The sequence below is a fragment of the Oncorhynchus mykiss genome, chromosome 19, assembly GCF_057628025.1.
Source record: "Oncorhynchus mykiss isolate SJ-2025 chromosome 19, ASM5762802v1, whole genome shotgun sequence".
NCBI lineage: Eukaryota > Metazoa > Chordata > Actinopteri > Salmoniformes > Salmonidae > Oncorhynchus > Oncorhynchus mykiss.
This window is the reverse complement of record NC_143040.1, coordinates 1,550,001-1,572,500: the sequence shown is the minus strand read 5'-3', so window position 1 is coordinate 1,572,500 and position 22,500 is coordinate 1,550,001. Positions and strand designations below refer to the sequence as shown.

The 22,500-nt window shown below is 48.5% G+C and overlaps 1 protein-coding gene and 1 pseudogene across 2 annotated transcripts in view; both read right to left on the bottom strand.

The window, feature by feature from the left end:
- LOC149974628 (paired box protein Pax-5-like) overlaps positions 1 to 21,289 on the bottom strand; it is an 83,003-nt gene extending 61,714 nt beyond the window's left edge. The window contains exon 1 of the mRNA XM_090211788.1: positions 21,196 to 21,289. Within this exon, the coding sequence (XP_090067914.1) occupies positions 21,196 to 21,289 (94 nt within the window). The remainder of the gene's footprint in view (positions 1 to 21,195) is intronic.
- Positions 21,290 to 21,839: 550 nt separating this feature from the next.
- Positions 21,840 to 22,500, bottom strand: part of LOC149974627 (paired box protein Pax-5-like) — a 54,303-nt pseudogene continuing 53,642 nt past the window's right edge. Inside the window, exon 3 of the transcript XR_016489123.1 lies at positions 21,840 to 21,983. The product of XR_016489123.1 is annotated as a paired box protein Pax-5-like (transcript). The remainder of the gene's footprint in view (positions 21,984 to 22,500) is intronic.

Below are 22,500 nucleotides of genomic sequence, written 5' to 3'. Positions count from 1 at the left end.
ACCCCCCCCCCCCCCAACTCGATGGTTAAATGTAAGGGTTATCCCCCCCCCCAACTCGATGGTTAAATGTAAGGGTTATCCCCCCCCCCCCCAACTCGATGGTTAAATGTAAGGGTTATCCCCCCCCCCAACTCGATGGTTAAATGTAAGGGTTATCCCCCCCCCCCCCAACTCAATGGTTAAATGTAAGGGTTATCCCCCCCCCCAACTCGATGGTTAAATGTAAGGGTTATCCCCCCCCCCCCAACTCGATGGTTAAATGTAAGGGTTACCCCCCCCCAACTCGATGGTTAAATGTAAGGGTTATCCCCCCCCAACTCGATGGTTAAATGTAAGGGTTACCCCCCCCCAACTCGATGGTTAAATGTAAGGGTTATCCCCCCCCAACTCGATGGTTAAATGTAAGGGTTATCCCCTCCCCCCCCCCCCCCAACTCGATGGTTAAATGTAAGGGTTATCCCCCCCCCAACTCGATGGTTAAATGTAAGGGTTATCCCCCCCCCCCAACTCAATGGTTAAATGTAAGGGTTACCCCCCCCCCAACTCGATGGTTAAATGTAAGGGTTATCCCCCCCCAACTCGATGGTTAAATGTAAGGGTTATCCCCCCCCAACTCGATGGTTAAATGTAAGGGTTATCCCCCCCCCAACTCAATGGTTAAATGTAAGGGTTATCCCCCCCCAACTTGATGGTTAAATGTAAGGGTTATCCCCCCCCCCCCCCCAACTCGATGGTTAAATGTAAGGGTTAACCCCCCCCCAACTCGATGGTTAAATGTAAGGGTTATCCCCCCCCAACTCAATGGTTAAATGTAAGGGTTATCCCCCCCCCCCCAACTCAATGGTTAAATGTAAGGGTTATCCCCCCCCAACTCAATGGTTAAATGTAAGGGTTATCCCCCCCCAACTCAATGGTTAAATGTAAGGGTTATCCCCCCCCAACTCGATGGTTAAATGTAAGGGTTATCCCCCCCCCAACTCGATGGTTAAATGTAAGGGTTATCCCCCCCCCAACTCGATGGTTAAATGTAAGGGTTATCCCCCCCCAACTCGATGGTTAAATGTAAGGGTTATCCCCCCCAACTCGATGGTTATATGTAAGGGTTATCCCCCCCCAACTCGATGGTTAAATGTAAGGGTTATCCCCCCCCCCCAACTCGATGGTTAAATGTAAGGGTTATCCCCCCCAACTCGATGGTTAAATGTAAGGGTTATCCCCCCCCCCAACTCGATGGTTAAATGTAAGGGTTATCCCCCCCCCCAACTCAATGGTTAAATGTAAGGGTTATCCCCCCCCAACTCAATGGTTAAATGTAAGGGTTATCCCCCCCCAACTCAATGGTTAAATGTAAGGGTTATCCCCCCCCAACTCAATGGTTAAATGTAAGGGTTATCCCCCCCCCCCCCAACTCCATGGTTAAATGTAAGGGTTATCCCCCCCCCCCAACTCAATGGTTAAATGTAAGGGTTATCCCCCCCCAACTCAATGGTTAAATGTAAGGGTTATCCCCCCCCAACTCAATGGTTAAATGTAAGGGTTATCCCCCCCCAACTCGATGGTTAAATGTAAGGGTTATCCCCCCCCAACTCGATGGTTAAATGTAAGGGTTATCCCCCCCCCCCCCAACTCGATGGTTAAATGTAAGGGTTATCCCCCCCAACTCGATGGTTAAATGTAAGGGTTATCCCCCCCCAACTCGATGGTTAAATGTAAGGGTTATCCCCCCCCCCCCAACTCGATGGTTAAATGTAAGGGTTATCCCCCCCAACTCGATGGTTAAATGTAAGGGTTATCCCCCCCCCCAACTCGATGGTTAAATGTAAGGGTTATCCCCCCCCCCCAACTCGATGGTTAAATGTAAGGGTTATTCCCCCCCCCCCAACTCGATGGTTAAATGTAAGGGTTATCTCCCCCCAACTCGATGGTTAAATGTAAGGGTTATCCCCCCCAACTCGATGGTTAAATGTAAGGGTTATCTCCCCCCAACTCGATGGTTAAATGTAAGGGTTATCCCCCCCCAACTCGATGGTTAAATGTAAGGGTCATCCCCCCCCAACTCGATGGTTAAATGTAAGGGTTATCCCCCCCCAACTCGATGGTTAAATGTAAGGGTTATCCCCCCCCCAACTCGATGGTTAAATGTAAGGGTTATCCCCCCCAACTCAATGGTTAAATGTAAGGGTTATCCCCCCCCAACTCGATGGTTAAATGTAAGGGTTATCCCCCCCCCCCCAACTCGATGGTTAAATGTAAGGGTTATCCCCCCCCCCAACTCGATGGTTAAATGTAAGGGTCATCCCCCCCCAACTCGATGGTTAAATGTAAGGGTTATCCCCCCCAACTCGATGGTTAAATGTAAGGGTTATCCCCCCCCCCAACTCGATGGTTAAATGTAAGGGTTATCCCCCCCCCCAACTCGATGGTTAAATGTAAGGGTTATCCCCCCCCAACTCGATGGTTAAATGTAAGGGTTATCCCCCCCAACTCGATGGTTAAATGTAAGGGTTATCCCCCCCCCCCAACTCGATGGTTAAATGTAAGGGTTATCCCCCCCCAACTCGATGGTTAAATGTAAGGGTTATCCCCCCCCCCCAACTCGATGGTTAAATGTAAGGGTTATCCCCCCCCAACTCGATGGTTAAATGTAAGGGTTATCCCCCCCCAACTTGATGGTTAAATGTAAGGGTTATCCCCCCCCCCAACTCGATGGTTAAATGTAAGGGTTATCCCCCCCCCCAACTCAATGGTTAAATGTAAGGGTTACCCCCCCCCCCAACTCGATGGTTAAATGTAAGGGTTATCCCCCCCCAACTCGATGGTTAAATGTAAGGGTTATCCCCCCCCCAACTCGATGGTTAAATGTAAGGGTTATCTCCCCCCCCCAACTCAATGGTTAAATGTAAGGGTTATCCCCCCCCCCAACTCGATGGTTAAATGTAAGGGTTATCCCCCCCCCAACTCGATGGTTAAATGTAAGGGTTATCCCCCCCCCCCCAACTCGATGGTTAAATGTAAGGGTTATCCCCCCCCAACTCGATGGTAAAATGTAAGGGTTATCCCCCCCCCAACTCGATGGTTAAATGTAAGGGTTATCCCCCCCCCCAACTCGATGGTTAAATGTAAGGGTTATCTCCCCCCCCAACTCGATGGTTAAATGTAAGGGTTATCCCCCACAACTCGATGGTTAAATGTAAGGGTTATCCCCCCCCCAACTCGATGGTTAAATGTAAGGGTTATCCCCCCCCAACTCGATGGTTAAATGTAAGGGTTATCCCCCCCCCCAACTCGATGGTTAAATGTAAGGGTTATCCCCTCCCCCCAACTCGATGGTTAAATGTAAGGGTTATCTCCCCCCCCCCCCCCCAACTCGATGGTTAAATGTAAGGGTTATCCCCCCCCCAACTCGATGGTTAAATGTAAGGGTTATCCCCCCCAACTCGATGGTTAAATGTAAGGGTTACCCCCCCCCCCCAACTCGATGGTTAAATGTAAGGGTTATCCCCTCCCCCCAACTCGATGGTTAAATGTAAGGGTTATCCCCCCCCCCCCCCCCAACTCAATGGTTAAATGTAAGGGTTATCCCCCCCAACTCGATGGTTAAATGTAAGGGTTATCCCCCCCACACTCAATGGTTAAATGTAAGGGTTATCCCCCCCCCCAACTCGATGGTTAAATGTAAGGGTTATCCCCCCCCCCCCCCAACTCGATGGTTAAATGTAAGGGTTATCCCCCCCCAACTCGATGGTTAAATGTAAGGGTTATCCCCCCCCAACTCGATAGTTAAATGTAAGGGTTATCCCCCCCCCCAACTCAATGGTTAAATGTAAGGGTTATCCCCCCCCAACTCGATGGTTAAATGTAAGGGTTATCCCCCCCCCCAACTCGATGGTTAAATGTAAGGGTTATCCCCCCCCAACTCGATGGTTAAATGTAAGGGTTATCCCCCCCCCCAACTCGATGGTTAAATGTAAGGGTTATCCCCCCCCCAACTCAATGGTTAAATGTAAGGGTTACCCCCCCCCCAACTCGATGGTTAAATGTAAGGGTTACCCCCCCCCCCAACTCGATGGTTAAATGTAAGGGTTATCCCCCCCCAACTCGATGGTTAAATGTAAGGGTTATCCCCCCCCAACTCGATGGTTAAATGTAAGGGTTATCCCCCCCCCCCAACTCAATGGTTAAATGTAAGGGTTATCTTCCCCCCCAACTCAATGGTTAAATGTAAGGGTTACCCCCCCCAACTCGATGGTTAAATGTAAGGGTTATCCCCCCCCAACTCGATGGTTAAATGTAAGGGTTATCCCCCCCCAACTCGATGGTTAAATGTAAGGGTTATCCCCCCCCCCCCCCAACTCGATGGTTAAATGTAAGGGTTATCCCCCCCCAACTCGATGGTTAAATGTAAGGGTTATCCCCCCCCCCCCCCAACTCGATGGTTAAATGTAAGGGTTATCCCTCCCCCCCCCCAACTCGATGGTTAAATGTAAGGGTTACCCCCCCCCCCCCAACTCGATGGTTAAATGTAAGGGTTATCCCCCCCCAACTCGATGGTTAAATGTAAGGGTTATCCCCTACAACTCGATGGTTAAATGTAAGGGTTATCCCCCCCCCCCAACTCGATGGTTAAATGTAAGGGTTATCCCCCCCAACTCGATGGTTAAATGTAAGGGTTATCCCCCCCCCCAACTCGATGGTTAAATGTAAGGGTTATCCCCCCCCCCCCCAACTCGATGGTTAAATGTAAGGGTTATCCCTCCCCCCCCCAACTCGATGGTTAAATGTAAGGGTTATCCCCCCCCCCAACTCGATGGTTAAATGTAAGGGTTATCCCCCCCCAACTCGATGGTTAAATGTAAGGGTTATCCCCCCCCCCAACTCGATGGTTAAATGTAAGGGTGTATCCCCCCCCCCCCCCCCAACTCGATGGTTAAATGTAAGGGTTATCCCCTCCCCCCAACTCGATGGTTAAATGTAAGGGTTATCCCCCCCCAACTCGATGGTTAAATGTAAGGGTTATCCCCCCCAACTCGATGGTTAAATGTAAGGGTTATCCCCCCCAACTCGATGGTTAAATGTAAGGGTTATCCCCCCCAACTCGATGGTTAAATGTAAGGGTTATCCCCCCCCCAACTCGATGGTTAAATGTAAGGGTTATCCCCCCCCCCCAACTCAATGGTTAAATGTAAGGGTTATCCCCCCCAACTCAATGGTTAAATGTAAGGGTTATCCCCCCCCCAACTCAATGGTTAAATGTAAGGGTTATCCCCCCCCCAACTCAATGGTTAAATGTAAGGGTTATCCCCCCCAACTCGATGGTTAAATGTAAGGGTTATCCCCCCCCCCAACTCGATGGTTAAATGTAAGGGTTATTCCCCCCCCAACTCGATGGTTAAATGTAAGGGTTATCCCCCCCCAACTCGATGGTTAAATGTAAGGGTTACCCCCCCCCAACTCGATGGTTAAATGTAAGGGTTATCCCCCCCCAACTCGATGGTTAAATGTAAGGGTTATCCCCCCCCCCCAACTCGATGGTTAAAAGTAAGGGTTATCCCCCCCAACTCGATGGTTAAATGTAAGGGTTATCCCCCCCCCAACTCGATGGTTAAATGTAAGGGTTATCCCCCCCCCCCCCCCAACTCGATGGTTAAATGTAAGGGTTATCCCCCCCCCCCCCCCAACTCGATGGTTAAATGTAAGGGTTATCCCCCCCCCCCCCCAACTCAATGGTTAAATGTAAGGGTTATCCCCCCCCAACTCAATGGTTAAATGTAAGGGTTATCCCCCCCCCCAACTCGATGGTTAAATGTAAGGGTTATCCTCCCCCCCCCAACTCGATGGTTAAATGTAAGGGTTATCCCCCCCCCCCAACTCGATGGTTAAATGTAAGGGTTATCCTCCCCCCCCCCAACTCGATGGTTAAATGTAAGGGTTATCCCCCCCCCAACTCGATGGTTAAATGTAAGGGTTATCCCACCCCCAACTCGATGGTTAAATGTAAGGGTTATCCCCCCCCCCCCCCCAACTTGATGGTTAAATGTAAGGGTTATCCCCCCCCAACTCGATGGTTAAATGTAAGGGTTATCCCCCCCCAACTCGATGGTTAAATGTAAGGGTTATCCCCCCCCCCCCAACTCGATGGTTAAATGTAAGGGTTATCCCCCCCCCCCCCAACTCGATGGTTAAATGTAAGGGTTATCCCCCCCCCCAACTCGATGGTTAAATGTAAGGGTTATCTCCCCCCCCCCCCAACTCGATGGTTAAATGTAAGGGTTATCTCCCCCCCAACTCGATGGTTAAATGTAAGGGTTATCTCCCCCCCCCCCCCAACTCGATGGTTAAATGTAAGGGTTATCCCCCCCCCCAACTCGATGGTTAAATGTAAGGGTTATATCCCCCAACTCGATGGTTAAATGTAAGGGTTATCCCCCCCCAACTCGATGGTTAAATGTAAGGGTTATCCCCCCCCCAACTCGATGGTTAAATGTAAGGGTTATCCCCCCCCCCCACCAACTCGATGGTTAAATGTAAAGGTTATCTCCCCCCAACTCGATGGTTAAATGTAAGGGTTATCCCCCCCCCAACTCGATGGTTAAATGTAAGGGTTATCCCCCCCCCCCCCAACTCGATGGTTAAATGTAAGGGTTATCCCCCCCCCAACTCGATGGTTAAATGTAAGGGTTATCCCCCCCCCCAACTCGATGGTTAAATGTAAGGGTTATCCCCCCCCCAACTCGATGGTTAAATGTAAGGGTTATCCCCCCCCCAACTCGATGGTTAAATGTAAGGGTTATCCCCCCCCCCAACTCGATGGTTAAATGTAAGGGTTATCCCCCCCCAACTTGATGGTTAAATGTAAGGGTTATCCCCCCCCCCAACTCGATGGTTAAATGTAAGGGTTATCCCCCCCCCCCCAACTCGATGGTTAAATGTAAGGGTTATCCCCCCCCCAACTCGATGGTTAAATGTAAGGGTTATCCCCCCCCAACTCGATGGTTAAATGTAAGGGTTATCCCCCCCCAACTCGATGGTTAAATGTAAGGGTTATCCCCCCCCAACTCGATGGTTAAATGTAAGGGTTATCCCCCCCCCCCCCCCCCAACTCGATGGTTAAATGTAAGGGTTATCCCCCCCCCCCCAACTCGATGGTTAAATGTAAGGGTTATCCCCCCCCCCCAACTCGATGGTTAAATGTAAGGGTTATCTCCCCCCCCCCCCCACCAACTCGATGGTTAAATGTAAGGGTTATTCCCCCCCCCCCCCCCAACTCGATGGTTAAATGTAAGTGTTATCCCCCCCCCCCCCCAACTCGATGGTTAAATGTAAGGGTTATCCCCCCCCCAACTCGATGGTTAAATGTAAGGGTTATCCCCCCCCCAACTCGATGGTTAAATGTAAGGGTTATCCCCCCCCCAACTCGATGGTTAAATGTAAGGGTTATCCCCCCCCCAACTCGATGGTTAAATGTAAGGGTTATCCCCCCCCCCAACTCGATGGTTAAATGTAAGGGTTATCCCCCCCCCAACTCGATGGTTAAATGTAAGGGTTATCCCCCCCCCCAACTCGATGGTTAAATGTAAGGGTTATCCCCCCCCCAACTCGATGGTTAAATGTAAGGGTTATCCCCCCCCCAACTCGATGGTTAAATGTAAGGGTTATCCCCCCCCCCCCCCAACTCGATGGTTAAATGTAAGGGTTATTCCCCCCCCCCCAACTCGATGGTTAAATGTAAGGGTTATCCCCCCCCAACTCGATGGTTAAATGTAAGGGTCATCCCCCCCCCCCCCAACTCGATGGTTAAATGTAAGGGTTATCCCCCCCCCCAACTCGATGGTTAAATGTAAGGGTTATCCCCCCCCCAACTCGATGGTTAAATGTAAGGGTTATCCCCCCCCCAACTCGATGGTTAAATGTAAGGGTTATCCCCCCCCCAACTCGATGGTTAAATGTAAGGGTTATCCCCCCCCCCCCCCAACTCGATGGTTAAATGTAAGGGTTATTCCCCCCCCCCCAACTCGATGGTTAAATGTAAGGGTTATCCCCCCCCCCAACTCGATGGTTAAATGTAAGGGTGTATCCCCCCCCCCCCAACTCGATGGTTAAATGTAAGGGTTATCCCCTCCCCCCAACTCGATGGTTAAATGTAAGGGTTATCCCCCCCCAACTCGATGGTTAAATGTAAGGGTTATCCCCCCCAACTCGATGGTTAAATGTAAGGGTTATCCCCCCCAACTCGATGGTTAAATGTAAGGGTTATCCCCCCCAACTCGATGGTTAAATGTAAGGGTTATCCCCCCCCCAACTCGATGGTTAAATGTAAGGGTTATCCCCCCCCCCCAACTCAATGGTTAAATGTAAGGGTTATCCCCCCCAACTCAATGGTTAAATGTAAGGGTTATCCCCCCCCCAACTCAATGGTTAAATGTAAGGGTTATCCCCCCCCCAACTCAATGGTTAAATGTAAGGGTTATCCCCCCCCCCAACTCGATGGTTAAATGTAAGGGTTATCCCCCCCAACTCGATGGTTAAATGTAAGGGTTATCCCCCCCCCAACTCGATGGTTAAATGTAAGGGTTATTCCCCCCCCAACTCGATGGTTAAATGTAAGGGTTATCCCCCCCCAACTCGATGGTTAAATGTAAGGGTTACCCCCCCCCCAACTCGATGGTTAAATGTAAGGGTTATCCCCCCCCAACTCGATGGTTAAATGTAAGGGTTATCCCCCCCCCCCAACTCGATGGTTAAAAGTAAGGGTTATCCCCCCCAACTCGATGGTTAAATGTAAGGGTTATCCCCCCCCCAACTCGATGGTTAAATGTAAGGGTTATCCCCCCCCCCCAACTCGATGGTTAAATGTAAGGGTTATCCCCCCCCCCCCCCCCAAATCGATGGTTAAATGTAAGGGTTATCCCCCCCCCACCCCAACTCAATGGTTAAATGTAAGGGTTATCCCCCCCCAACTCAATGGTTAAATGTAAGGGTTATCCCCCCCCCCAACTCGATGGTTAAATGTAAGGGTTATCCTCCCCCCCCCAACTCGATGGTTAAATGTAAGGGTTATCCCCCCCCCCCCAACTCGATGGTTAAATGTAAGGGTTATCCTCCCCCCCCCAACTCGATGGTTAAATGTAAGGGTTATCCCCCCCCCAACTCGATGGTTAAATGTAAGGGTTATCCCACCCCCAACTCGATGGTTAAATGTAAGGGTTATCCCCCCCCCCCCCCCCCAACTTGATGGTTAAATGTAAGGGTTATCCCCCCCCAACTCGATGGTTAAATGTAAGGGTTATCCCCCCCCAACTCGATGGTTAAATGTAAGGGTTATCCCCCCCCCCCCAACTCGATGGTTAAATGTAAGGGTTATCCCCCCCCCCCCCCAACTCGATGGTTAAATGTAAGGGTTATCCCCCCCCCCAACTCGATGGTTAAATGTAAGGGTTATCTCCCCCCCCCCCAACTCGATGGTTAAATGTAAGGGTTATCTCCCCCCCAACTCGATGGTTAAATGTAAGGGTTATCTCCCCCCCCCCCCCAACTCGATGGTTAAATGTAAGGGTTATCCCCCCCCCCAACTCGATGGTTAAATGTAAGGGTTATATCCCCCAACTCGATGGTTAAATGTAAGGGTTATCCCCCCCCAACTCGATGGTTAAATGTAAGGGTTATCCCCCCCCCAACTCGATGGTTAAATGTAAGGGTTATCCCCCCCCCCCACCAACTCGATGGTTAAATGTAAAGGTTATCTCCCCCCCAACTCGATGGTTAAATGTAAGGGTTATCCCCCCCCCAACTCGATGGTTAAATGTAAGGGTTATCCCCCCCCCCCCAACTCGATGGTTAAATGTAAGGGTTATCCCCCCCCCCAACTCGATGGTTAAATGTAAGGGTTATCCCCCCCCCCCAACTCGATGGTTAAATGTAAGGGTTATCCCCCCCCCCAACTCGATGGTTAAATGTAAGGGTTATCCCCCCCCCAACTCGATGGTTAAATGTAAGGGTTATCCCCCCCCCCCAACTCGATGGTTAAATGTAAGGGTTATCCCCCCCCAACTTGATGGTTAAATGTAAGGGTTATCCCCCCCCCCCCAACTCGATGGTTAAATGTAAGGGTTATCCCCCCCCCCCAACTCGATGGTTAAATGTAAGGGTTATCCCCCCCCCCCAACTCGATGGTTAAATGTAAGGGTTATCCCCCCCCAACTCGATGGTTAAATGTAAGGGTTATCCCCCCCCAACTCGATGGTTAAATGTAAGGGTTATCCCCCCCCCCCCCCCCCAACTCGATGGTTAAATGTAAGGGTTATCCCCCCCCAACTCGATGGTTAAATGTAAGGGTTATCCCCCCCCCCCAACTCGATGGTTAAATGTAAGGGTTATCCCCCCCCCCCCCAACTCGATGGTTAAATGTAAGGGTTATCTCCCCCCCCCCCCCACCAACTCGATGGTTAAATGTAAGGGTTATTCCCCCCCCCCCCCAACTCGATGGTTAAATGTAAGTGTTATCCCCCCCCCCCCCCCAACTCGATGGTTAAATGTAAGGGTTATCCCCCCCCCAACTCGATGGTTAAATGTAAGGGTTATCCCCCCCCCAACTCGATGGTTAAATGTAAGGGTTATCCCCCCCCCAACTCGATGGTTAAATGTAAGGGTTATCCCCCCCCCCAACTCGATGGTTAAATGTAAGGGTTATCCCCCCCCCAACTCGATGGTTAAATGTAAGGGTTATCCCCCCCCCCAACTCGATGGTTAAATGTAAGGGTTATCCCCCCCCCAACTCGATGGTTAAATGTAAGGGTTATCCCCCCCCCCAACTCGATGGTTAAATGTAAGGGTTATCCCCCCCCCCAACTCGATGGTTAAATGTAAGGGTTACCCCCCCCCCCCAACTCGATGGTTAAATGTAAGGGTTATCCCCCCCCAACTCGATGGTTAAATGTAAGGGTTATCCCCCCCCCCAACTCAATGGTTAAATGTAAGGGTTATCCCCCCCCCAACTCGATGGTTAAATGTAAGGGTTATCCCCCCCCCAACTCGATGGTTAAATGTAAGGGTTATCCCCCCCCAACTCGATGGTTAAATGTAAGGGTTATCTCCCCCCCAACTCGATGGTTAAATGTAAGGGGTTATCCCCCCCCCCCCCCAACTCGATGGTTAAATGTAAGGGTTATTCCCCCCCCCCCAACTCGATGGTTAAATGTAAGGGTTATCCCCCCCCAACTCGATGGTTAAATGTAAGGGTCATCCCCCCCCCCCCCAACTCGATGGTTAAATGTAAGGGTTATCCCCCCCCCCCAACTCGATGGTTAAATGTAAGGGTTATCCCCCCCCCAACTCGATGGTTAAATGTAAGGGTTATCCCCCCCCCAACTCGATGGTTAAATGTAAGGGTTATCCCCCCCCCAACTCGATGGTTAAATGTAAGGGTTATCCCCCCCCCCCCCCAACTCGATGGTTAAATGTAAGGGTTATTCCCCCCCCCCCAACTCGATGGTTAAATGTAAGGGTTATCCCCCCCCAACTCGATGGTTAAATGTAAGGGTTATCCCCCCCCCAACTCGATGGTTAAATGTAAGGGTTATCCCCCCCCAACTCGATGGTTAAATGTAAGGGTTATCCCCCCCCCCCCAACTCGATGGTTAAATGTAAGGGTTATTCCCCCCCCCCCAACTCGATGGTTAAATGTAAGGGTCATCCCCCCCCCCCAACTCGATGGTTAAATGTAAGGGTTATCCCCCCCCCAACTCGATGGTTAAATGTAAGGGTTATCCCCCCCCCCCCAACTCGATGGTTAAATGTAAGGGTTATCCCCCCCCAACTCGATGGTTAAATGTAAGGGTTATCACCCCCCCCAACTCGATGGTTAAATGTAAGGGTTATCCCCCCCCAACTCGATGGTTAAATGTAAGGGTTATCCCCCCCCAACTCGATGGTTAAATGTAAGGGTTATCCCCCCCCCCCCAACTCGATGGTTAAATGTAAGGGTTATCCCCCCCCCCAACTCGATGGTTAAATGTAAGGGTTATCCCCCCCCCCCCCCCAACTCGATGGTTAAATGTAAGGGTTATCCCCCCCCAACTCGATGGTTAAATGTAAGGGTTATCCCCCCCCAACTCGATGGTTAAATGTAAGGGTCATCCCCCCCCCCAACTCGATGGTTAAATGTAAGGGTTATCCCCCCCCCCCAACTCGATGGTTAAATGTAAGGGTTATCTCCCCCCCCCCCCCCCCCCACCAACTCGATGGTTAAATGTAAGTGTTATCCCCCCCCCCCCCCCCCAACTCGATGGTTAAATGTAAGGGTTATTCCCCCCCCCCCAACTCGATGGTTAAATGTAAGGGTTATCCCCCCCCCCCCAACTCGATGGTTAAATGTAAGGGTTATCCCCCCCCCCAAACTTGACGGTAAAACTTTAGGCATTTAATTCCTAATGGTTGAGAAACGAGCTCTCATCGTCGCCTCTAGCGGACGGTTTTGAACTCATCTCCCGACGTCCTGCAGACCTGAAGGAACGTGGAATACGGCCTTGGGTCTGGTGTGACCTGGCTGATCAGCTGTAACTCTCTCCACTCCATCAGAGAAGACCGAACACACACACACACACCGTCCTCTCACCATCGTCTCTCTTCCGCTTTCCCGTCATTAGCTGAGCTGATTTCCCAGAATGCCGCTGATGGAGTAGGAGGAGCCAGCCGAGTCACTGGTCACCGCAGAAAACCTGTGTCGACGCTACCGACGACGCTGTGGAAAGTTAGGACATGGGTCACAATGCTACATAACACTACATAACACTACATAACACTACATTATGTTACATAACGCTACATAACACTACATAAACACTACATAACACTACATTATGTTACATAACGCTACATAATGCTGCATAACCTTACATACTGCTACATAACACTACATAACACTAAATAATGCTACATTATGTTACATCCCGCTACATAACACTACATAATGCTACATAACACTACATAATGCTGCATAACCTTACATACTGCTACATAACACTACATAACAATACATAACATTACATAATGCTACATTATGTTACATACCGCTACATAACACTACATAAATGCTACATAACACTACATAATGCTACATAACACTACATAATGCTGCATAACCTTACAAACTGCTACATAACACTACATAATGCTACATTGTTACATACCGCTACATAACACTACATAACACTATATAACGCTACATTATGTTACATACCGCTACATAACACTACATAATGCTACATAACACTACATAATGCTACATAACACTACATAATGCTACATTATGTTACATACCGCTACATAACACTACATAATGCTACATAATGCTACATAATGCTACATAATGCTGCATAACCTTTACAAACTGCTACATAACACTACATAACACTACATAATGCTACATTATGTTACATACCGCTACATAACACTACATACTGCTACATTATGTTACATACCGCTACATAACACTACATAATGCTACATAACACCACATAATGCTACATAACACCACGTAATGCTACATTATGTTACATACCGCTACATAACACTACATAATGCTACATAAAGCTACTTTATGTTACATACTGTTTACATAACACTACATAATGCTACATAACACTCCACAATCCTACATAATGTTACATAACGGCACATAACATGACATAACACTGCATAATGCTACATAATGCTACACACATTACATAACACTACATAATGCTACATAACGGCGCATAACATGACATAACGCTACATAATGCTACATAACGGTGCATAGGGCGCTCATAACGTCTAAACACCGTATCGCACATAATGTCTTGTAACCTTCTGAACTAAAAGACATAGGTCGGTCGTAACGCTATACGTAGGACTGTCACAGGACTGTCATAAATTGGTAATAACCCTTGGTTTTAAAAAGTCGTAATTTATAATTTAGATATTGTAAGCCTTTAGTACAGAACAGCTAGCCACTTTGGGATGGTTTGAACCTCTTGTTGTTACGGCTAAGGAGTTGAATAGTCCACGGTAGGCAGTTTCGCTCCAAATTCACCTCATTATAGAAATACACAGTTTGCTTACTTGGCGGGTCATTTGTGTAGTGCTTGTTAAATAGAATTATGATTCAAAGTCAGTGGGTGGACTCTGTTCACTAGTAGTGCACTATATGGGGAATAGGGCTATGTTCACTAGTAGTGCACTATATAGGGAATAGGACTCTGTTCACTAGTAGTGCACTATATAGGGAATAGGGCTCTGTTCACTAGTAGTACCACTATATAGGGAATAGGGCCCTGGTCTAAAGTGGTGCACTAAATGGGGAATAGGGCTCTGTTCACTAGTAGTGCACTATATAGGGAATAGGGCTCTGGTCTAAAGTAGTTCACTATATAGGGAATAGGGCTCTGTTCACTAGTACTGCACTATAGAGGGAATAGGGCTGTGGGTCAGTAGTTGTTCACTATATAGGGAATAGGGCCCTGGTCTATAGTAGTGCACTATATAGGGAATAGGGCTCTGGTCACTATATAGGGAATAGGACCCTGGTCTATATTAGTACCACTATATAGGGAATAGGGCCCTGGTCTAAAGTGGTGCACTATATGGGGAATAGGGCTCTGTTCACTAGTAGTGCACTATATAGGGAATAGGGCCCTGGTCTATAGTAGTGCACTATATAGGGAATAGGGCTCTGGTCACTATATAGGGAATAGGACCCTGGTCTATATTAGTACCACTATATAGGGAAATAGGACCCTGGTCTATATTAGTACCACTATACAGGGAATAGAGCTCTGGTCACTAGTAGTTCACTATATAGGGAATAGGGCCCTGGTCACTAGTAGTGCACTATATAGGGAATAGGGCTCTGGTCTAAAGTGGTGACCTATATAGGGAGTAGGGTGCCATAGAGATAGAGAAAGAACCTCCCTCCCTACAGACACCAAAGAACCTCCCTCCCTACAGAACAACAGAACCTCCCTCCCTACAGAACAACAGAACCTCCCTCCCTACAGAACTACAGAACCACAGAAGCACAGCACCTCCCTACAGGCACCAATGACAGAAACATAGAAACTCCCTCCCTACAGACATCAACCACAGAACCACTGAAAAAGAGAGAGAACGACAAATCCCGAGGAGAATGAAACTCTGTTCCTGGTTCAGTAACCACATGGAGAATGAAACTCTGTTCCTGGTTCAGTAACCATGGAGAATGAAACTCTGTTCCTGGTTCAGTAACCATGGAGAATTAAACTCTGTTCCTGGTTCAGTAACAATGGAGAATGAAACTCTGTTTCCTGGTTCAGTAACCACATGGAGAATGAAACTCTGTTCCTGGTTCAGTAACCACATGGAGAATGAAACTCTGTTCCTGGTTCAGTAACCATGAAGAATGAAACTCTGTTCCTGGTTCAGTAACCACATGGAGAATGAAACTCTGTTCCTGGTTCAGTAACCATGGAGAATGAAACTCTGTTCCTGGTTCAGTAACCACATGGAGAATGAAACTCTGTTTCCTGGTTCAGTAACCACATGGAGAATGAAACTCTGTTCCTGGTTCAGTAACCACATGGAGAATGAAACTCTGTTCCTGGTTCAGTAACCACATGGAGAATGAAACTCTGTTCCTGGTTCAGTAACCACATGGAGAATGAAACTCTGTTCCTGGTTCAGTAACCACATGGAGAATGAAACTCTGTTCCTGGTTCAGTAACCACATGGAGAATGAAACTCTGTTCCTGGTTCAGTAACCATGGAGAATGAAACTCTGTTCCTGGTTCAGTAACCATGGAGAATGAAACTCTGTTCCTGGTTCAGTAACCATGGAGAATGAAACTCTGTTCCTGGTTCAGTAACCATGGAGAATGAAACTCTGTTCCTGGTTCAGTAACCATGGAGAATGAAACTCTGTTCCTGGTTCAGTAACCACATGGAGAATGAAACTCTGTTCCTGGTTCAGTAACCACATGGAGAATGAAACTCTGTTCCTGGTTCAGTAACCACATGGAGAATGAAACTCTGTTCCTGGTTCAGTAACCATGGAGAATGAAACTCTGTTTCCTGGTTCAGTAACCACATGGAGAATGAAAACTCTGTTCCTGGTTCAGTAACCACATGGAGAATGAAACTCTGTTCCTGGTTCAGTAACCACATGGAGAATGAAACTCTGTTCCTGGTTCAGTAACCATGGAGAATGAAACTCTGTTCCTGGTTCAGTAACCACATGGAGAATGAAAACTCTGTTCCTGGTTCAGTAACCACATGGAGAATGAAACTCTGTTCCTGGTTCAGTAACCACAAGGAGAATGAAACTCTGTTCCTGGTTCAGTAACCATGGAGAATGAAACTCTGTTCCTGGTTCAGTAACCACATGGAGAATGAAACTCTGTTCCTGGTTCAGTAACCACATGGAGAATGAAACTCTGTTCCTGGTTCAGTAACCACATGGAGAATGAAACTCTGTTCCTGGTTCAGTAACCACATGGAGAATGAAACTCTGTTCCTGGTTACGTAACCACATGGAGAATGAAACTCTGTTCCTGGTTCAGTAACCACATGGAGAATGAAACTCTGTTCCTGGTTCAGTAACCACATGGAGAATGAAACTCTGTTCCTGGTTCAGTAACCACATGGAGAATGAAACTCTGTTCCTGGTTCAGTAACCATGGAGAATGAAACTCTGTTCCTGGTTCAGTAACCACATGGAGAATGAAACTCTGTTCCTGGTTCAGTAACCACATGGAGAATGAAACTCTGTTCCTGGTTCAGTAACCACATGGAGAATGAAACTCTGTTCCTGGTTCAGTAACCACATTGAGAATGAAACTCTGTTCCTGGTTCAGTAACCACATGGAGAATGAAACTCTGTTCCTGGTTCAGTAACCATGGAGAATGAAACTCTGTTCCTGGTTCAGTAACCACATGGAGAATGAAACTCTGTTCCTGGTTCAGTAACCACATGGAGAATGAAACTCTGTTCCTGGTTTCAGTAACCATGGAGAATGAAACTCTGTTCCTGGTTCAGTAACCACATGGAGAATGAAACTCTGTTCCTGGTTCAGTAACCACATGGAGAATGAAACTCTGTTCCTGGTTCAGTAACCACATGGAGAATGAAACTCTGTTCCTGGTTCAGTAACCATGGAGAATGAAACTCTGTTCCTGGTTCAGTAACCACATGGAGAATGAAACTCTGTTCCTGGTTCAGTAACCACATGGAGAATGAAACTCTGTTCCTGGTTCAGTAACCACATGGAGAATGAAACTCTGTTCCTGGTTCAGTAACCATGGAGAATGAAACTCTGTTCCTGGTTCAGTAACCACATGGAGAATGAAACTCTGTTCCTGGTTCAGTAACCACATGGAGAATGAAACTCTGTTCCTGGTTCAGTAACCATGGAGAATGAAACTCTGTTCCTGGTTCAGTAACCACATGGAGAATGAAACTCTGTTCCTGGTTCAGTAACCACATGGAGAATGAAACTCTGTTCCTGGTTCAGTAACCACATGGAGAATGAAACTCTGTTCCTGGTTCAGTAACCACATTGAGAATGAAACTCTGTTCCTGGTTCAGTAACCACATGGAGAATGAAACTCTGTTCCTGGTTCAGTAACCACATGGAGAATGAAACTCTGTTCCTGGTTCAGTAACCACATGGAGAATGAAACTCTGTTCCTGGTTCAGTAACCACATGGAGAATGAAACTCTGTTCCTGGTTCAGTAACCATGGAGAATGAAACTCTGTTCCTGGTTCAGTAACCACATGGAGAATGAAACTCTGTTCCTGGTTCAGTAACCACATGGAGAATGAAACTCTGTTCCTGGTTCAGTAACCACATGGAGAATGAAACTCTGTTCCTGGTTCAGTAACCACATTGAGAATGAAACTCTGTTCCTGGTTCAGTAACCACATGGAGAATGAAACTCTGTTCCTGGTTCAGTAACCACATGGAGAATGAAACTCTGTTCCTGGTTCAGTAACCACATGGAGAATGAAACTCTGTTCCTGGTTCAGTAACCACATGGAGAATGAAACTCTGTTCCTGGTTCAGTAACCATGGAGAATGAAACTCTGTTCCTGGTTCAGTAACCACATGGAGAATGAAACTCTGTTCCTGGTTCAGTAACCACATGGAGAATGAAACTCTGTTCCTGGTTCAGTAACCACAAGGAGAATGAAACTCTGTTCCTGGTTCAGTAACCATGGAGAATGAAACTCTGTTCCTGGTTCAGTAACCACATGGAGAATGAAACTCTGTTCCTGGTTCAGTAACCACATGGAGAATGAAACTCTGTTCCTGGTTCAGTAACCACATGGAGAATGAAACTCTGTTCCTGGTTCAGTAACCATGGAGAATGAAACTCTGTTCCTGGTTCAGTAACCACATGGAGAATGAAACTCTGTTCCTGGTTCAGTAACCACATGGAGAATGAAACTCTGTTCCTGGTTCAGTAACCACATGGAGAATGAAACTCTGTTCCTGGTTCAGTAACCACATTGAGAATGAAACTCTGTTCCTGGTTCAGTAACCACATGGAGAATGAAACTCTGTTCCTGGTTCAGTAACCACATGGAGAATGAAACTCTGTTCCTGGTTCAGTAACCATGGAGAATGAAACTCTGTTCCTGGTTCAGTAACCACATGGAGAATGAAACTCTGTTCCTGGTTCAGTAACCATGGAGAATGAAACTCTGTTCCTGGTTCAGTAACCACATGGAGAATGAAACTCTGTTCCTGGTTCAGTAACCACATGGAGAATGAAACTCTGTTCCTGGTTCAGTAACCACAAGGAGAATGAAACTCTGTTCCTGGTTCAGTAACCATGGAGAATGAAACTCTGTTCCTGGTTCAGTAACCACATGGAGAATGAAACTCTGTTCCTGGTTCAGTAACCACATGGAGAATGAAACTCTGTTCCTGGTTCAGTAACCACATGGAGAATGAAACTCTGTTCCTGGTTCAGTAACCATGGAGAATGAAACTCTGTTCCTGGTTCAGTAACCACATGGAGAATGAAACTCTGTTCCTGGTTCAGTAACCACATGGAGAATGAAACTCTGTTCCTGGTTCAGTAACCACATGGAGAATGAAACTCTGTTCCTGGTTCAGTAACCACATTGAGAATGAAAACTCTGTTCCTGGTTCAGTAACCACATGGAGAATGAAACTCTGTTCCTGGTTCAGTAACCACATGGAGAATGAAACTCTGTTCCTGGTTCAGTAACCACATGGAGAATGAAACTCTGTTCCTGGTTCAGTAACCATGGAGAATGAAACTCTGTTCCTGGTTCAGTAACCACATGGAGAATGAAACTCTGTTCCTGGTTCAGTAACCATGGAGAATGAAACTCTGTTCCTGGTTCAGTAACCACATGGAGAATGAAACTCTGTTCCTGGTTCAGTAACCACGGAGATGTATTGAATCTCTTTACTTCCTGTTGATTTATCACTTCAATTATCACATTTTCTCATTCGTTCTCTTCTCTTTTTTTCTCTCTCAGGAAACAAACGTATTTTATCCTCCAATATTTTCATTATTCTCCAAATCCAAATGTTCAATTTTCCGCCCTGGAGTCAAAAACCATTTATCTGTGTAATCTGAGAGTGAGGTGTGTGTGTGTGTGTGTGTGTGTGTGTGTGTGTGTGTGTGTGTGTGTGGTGTGTGTGTGTGAAATTAATTTAGATTAAGTGACGGAGTGTGATTCTGAAGATTTGAGAGACACTGAAACACAATCCACTGGAGGCTAAAACAGCCATCACAGATAGAGAGAGGTGGAGGGGGGAGGAAGGGGAGGAAGGGGGAGAGGGGGGAGGTGGAGGGGGGAGGAAAGGGGAGGAATGGGGAGAGGGGGAGGTGGAGGGGGGAGGAAGGGGGGGAAGGGAGGGAGGGGGAGGTGGAGGGGGGGAAGGAGGAAGAGGAGGTGGAGGGGGGAAGGAGGAGAGGGGAGAGAGGGGGGAGAGGGGGTGGAGGGCAGGAGGGAGGGAGAGAGGAAAGAGGGAGATGAAGAGGAGGGGAGAGGAGGAGGAAGGGTGGAGAGGAAGGAAGGAAGGAAGGAAGGAAGGAAGGAAGGAAGGAAGGAAGGAAGAAAGGAAGGAATGAAGGAAGGAAGGAAGGGAGGTGGAGGGGTGAAGGGAGAGGAGGGGAGGAAGGGAGGGAGGGAGGGAAAGAGGAAGAGGAGGGGAGAGAGCAAGGGGGGAGAGGAGGAGGAAGGGGGAGAGCAAGAGGAAGGAAGGGAGGGATGGGGAGAGAGAAAGAGAAAGAGAGAGTGGAAGGTGGGAGAGACAGAGTGTGGGGGTAGGGGGGCTTGTAAGTGTGGCATAGGGTTATCATGAACAACTATTAAGGTGGTTATTAGCAGCTATAAAGGCTGACTTACCTAGGTTATGAGCAGAAGCGAAGTCCTGACTTACCTAGGTTATGAGCAGAGAGAAGTCCTGACTTGCCCAGGTTATGAGCAGAGAGAGGTCCTGACTGACCCAGGTTATGAGCAGAGAGAGGTCCTGACTTACCTAGGTTATGAGCAGAGAGAGGTCCTGACTTACCCAGGTTATGAGCAGAAAGAGGTCCTGACTTACCTAGGTTATTAGCAGCTATAAAGGCTGACTTACCCAGGTTATGAGCAGAGAGAGGTCCTGACTTACCCAGGTTATGAGCAGAGAGAGGTCCTGACTTACCTAGGTTATGAGCAGAGAGAGGTCCTGACTGACCCAGGTTATTAGCAGCTATAAAGGCTGACTTACCCAGGTTATGAGCAGAGAGAGGTCCTGACTGACCCAGGTTATTAGCACAGCTATAAAGGCTGACTTACCTAGGTTATGAGCAGAGAGAGGTCCTGGCTTACCCAGGTTATTAGCAGCTATAAAGGCTGACTTACCCAGGTTATGAGCAGAGAGAGGTCCTCACTTACCCAGGTTATTAGCAGCTATAAAGGCTGACTTACCCAGGTTATAGGCAGAGAGAGGTCCTGACTTACCCAGGCTTATTAGCAGCTATAAAGGCTGACTTACCCAGGTTATGAGCAGAGAGAGGTCCTCACTTACCCAGGTTATTAGCAGCTATAAAGGCTGACTTACCCAGGTTATGAGCAGAGAGAGGTCCTGACTTACCCAGGTTATGAGCAGCTATAAAGGCTGACTGACCCAGGTTATGAGCAGAGAGAGGTCCTGACTTACCCAGGTTATTAGCAGCTATAAAGGCTGACTTACCCAGGTTATGAGCAGAGAGAGGTCCTGGATCTACCCGGAGGCTGCTGACTTTAGTCCTCATGATCCTACAAAGAATACAAACCACGTAAGAGATTGTGGGGTGTGTGTGTGTGTGTGTGTGTGTGTGTGTGTGTGTGTGTGTGTGTGTGTGTGTGTGTGTGTGTGTGTGTGTGTGTGTGTGTGTGTGTAAAGTGGCTGAGGCAGGCTGACATGGCAGAAGGGCCTTACACTTCCTGCTTGGCTGCTCATGCAAGTCCTCTCTTCCCTTTTCTCTGCCATCCCTCCTCAAACCCTTCTTTCTGTGTCTCTTTCTGTCTCTCTCTCTCTCTTCTCAGGGGAAAGAAACAGTTGTCATCCATCAATGGTGCCCCCCGACACTACTGAGCTGAAGCTGAGCTACTCAGCTCCGTCCTCACTACCCCTCTCTGTCCTCACTACCCCTCTCCTGCCTCCACTACCCCTCTCTGTCCTCACTACCCCTCTCTGTCCTCACTACCCATCTCTGTCCCTACACCCCCCCCCCCCACCCTGACCCCTACCCCCCCACACACTCTGCTACGTACCTGTTGATAGAGCTGACACTGGGAACACTGTCGTTGTCACACACTCTCTCAGCCAATAGTCTGTCTGCATTTCCAGGCGAACATGGTGGGGTTTTGGCGTTTGTAGTCGCGATCTTATCCACCACTTTGGGTGTAGAACCTTCTGTTTGGGTTCCAATCACCCCGGGACGGATACTTCCTGTCTCATAGTACCTGAGGGCAGAGGGGACACACGGATTGGTCAACATCTGTGGTTGGACCTGTCAATCAAAAGGAGAAGGACAAGCTGATTGGTTTAGGAGGGAGGAGGGAGGGAGGGAGGGAGGGGAGGGGAGGGAGGGAGGGAGGGAGGAGAGGAGGGAGGGAGGAGGGAGGGAGGGAGGGAGGGAGGGAGGGAGGGAGGGAGGGAGGGAGGGGGAGGGAGAGGAGGGAGGGAGGGAGGGAGGGAGGGGGAGGGAGGGAGGGGGAGGGAGAGGGAGGGAGGGAGGGAGGGAGGGAGGAGGGAGGGAGAGGAGGGAGGGAGGGAGGGAGGGAGGGAGGGAGGGAGGGAGGGAGGGAGGGAGGGAGGGAGGGAGGGAGGGAGGGAGGGAGAGGAGGGAGGGAGGGAGGGAGGGAGGGAGAGTAGGGAGGCAGGGAGGCAGGGAGGGAGGGAGGGAGGGAGGGAGGGAGGGAGGGAGGGAGGGAGGGAGGGAGGGAGGGAGAGAGGGAGGGAGGGAGGAAGGGAGGGAGG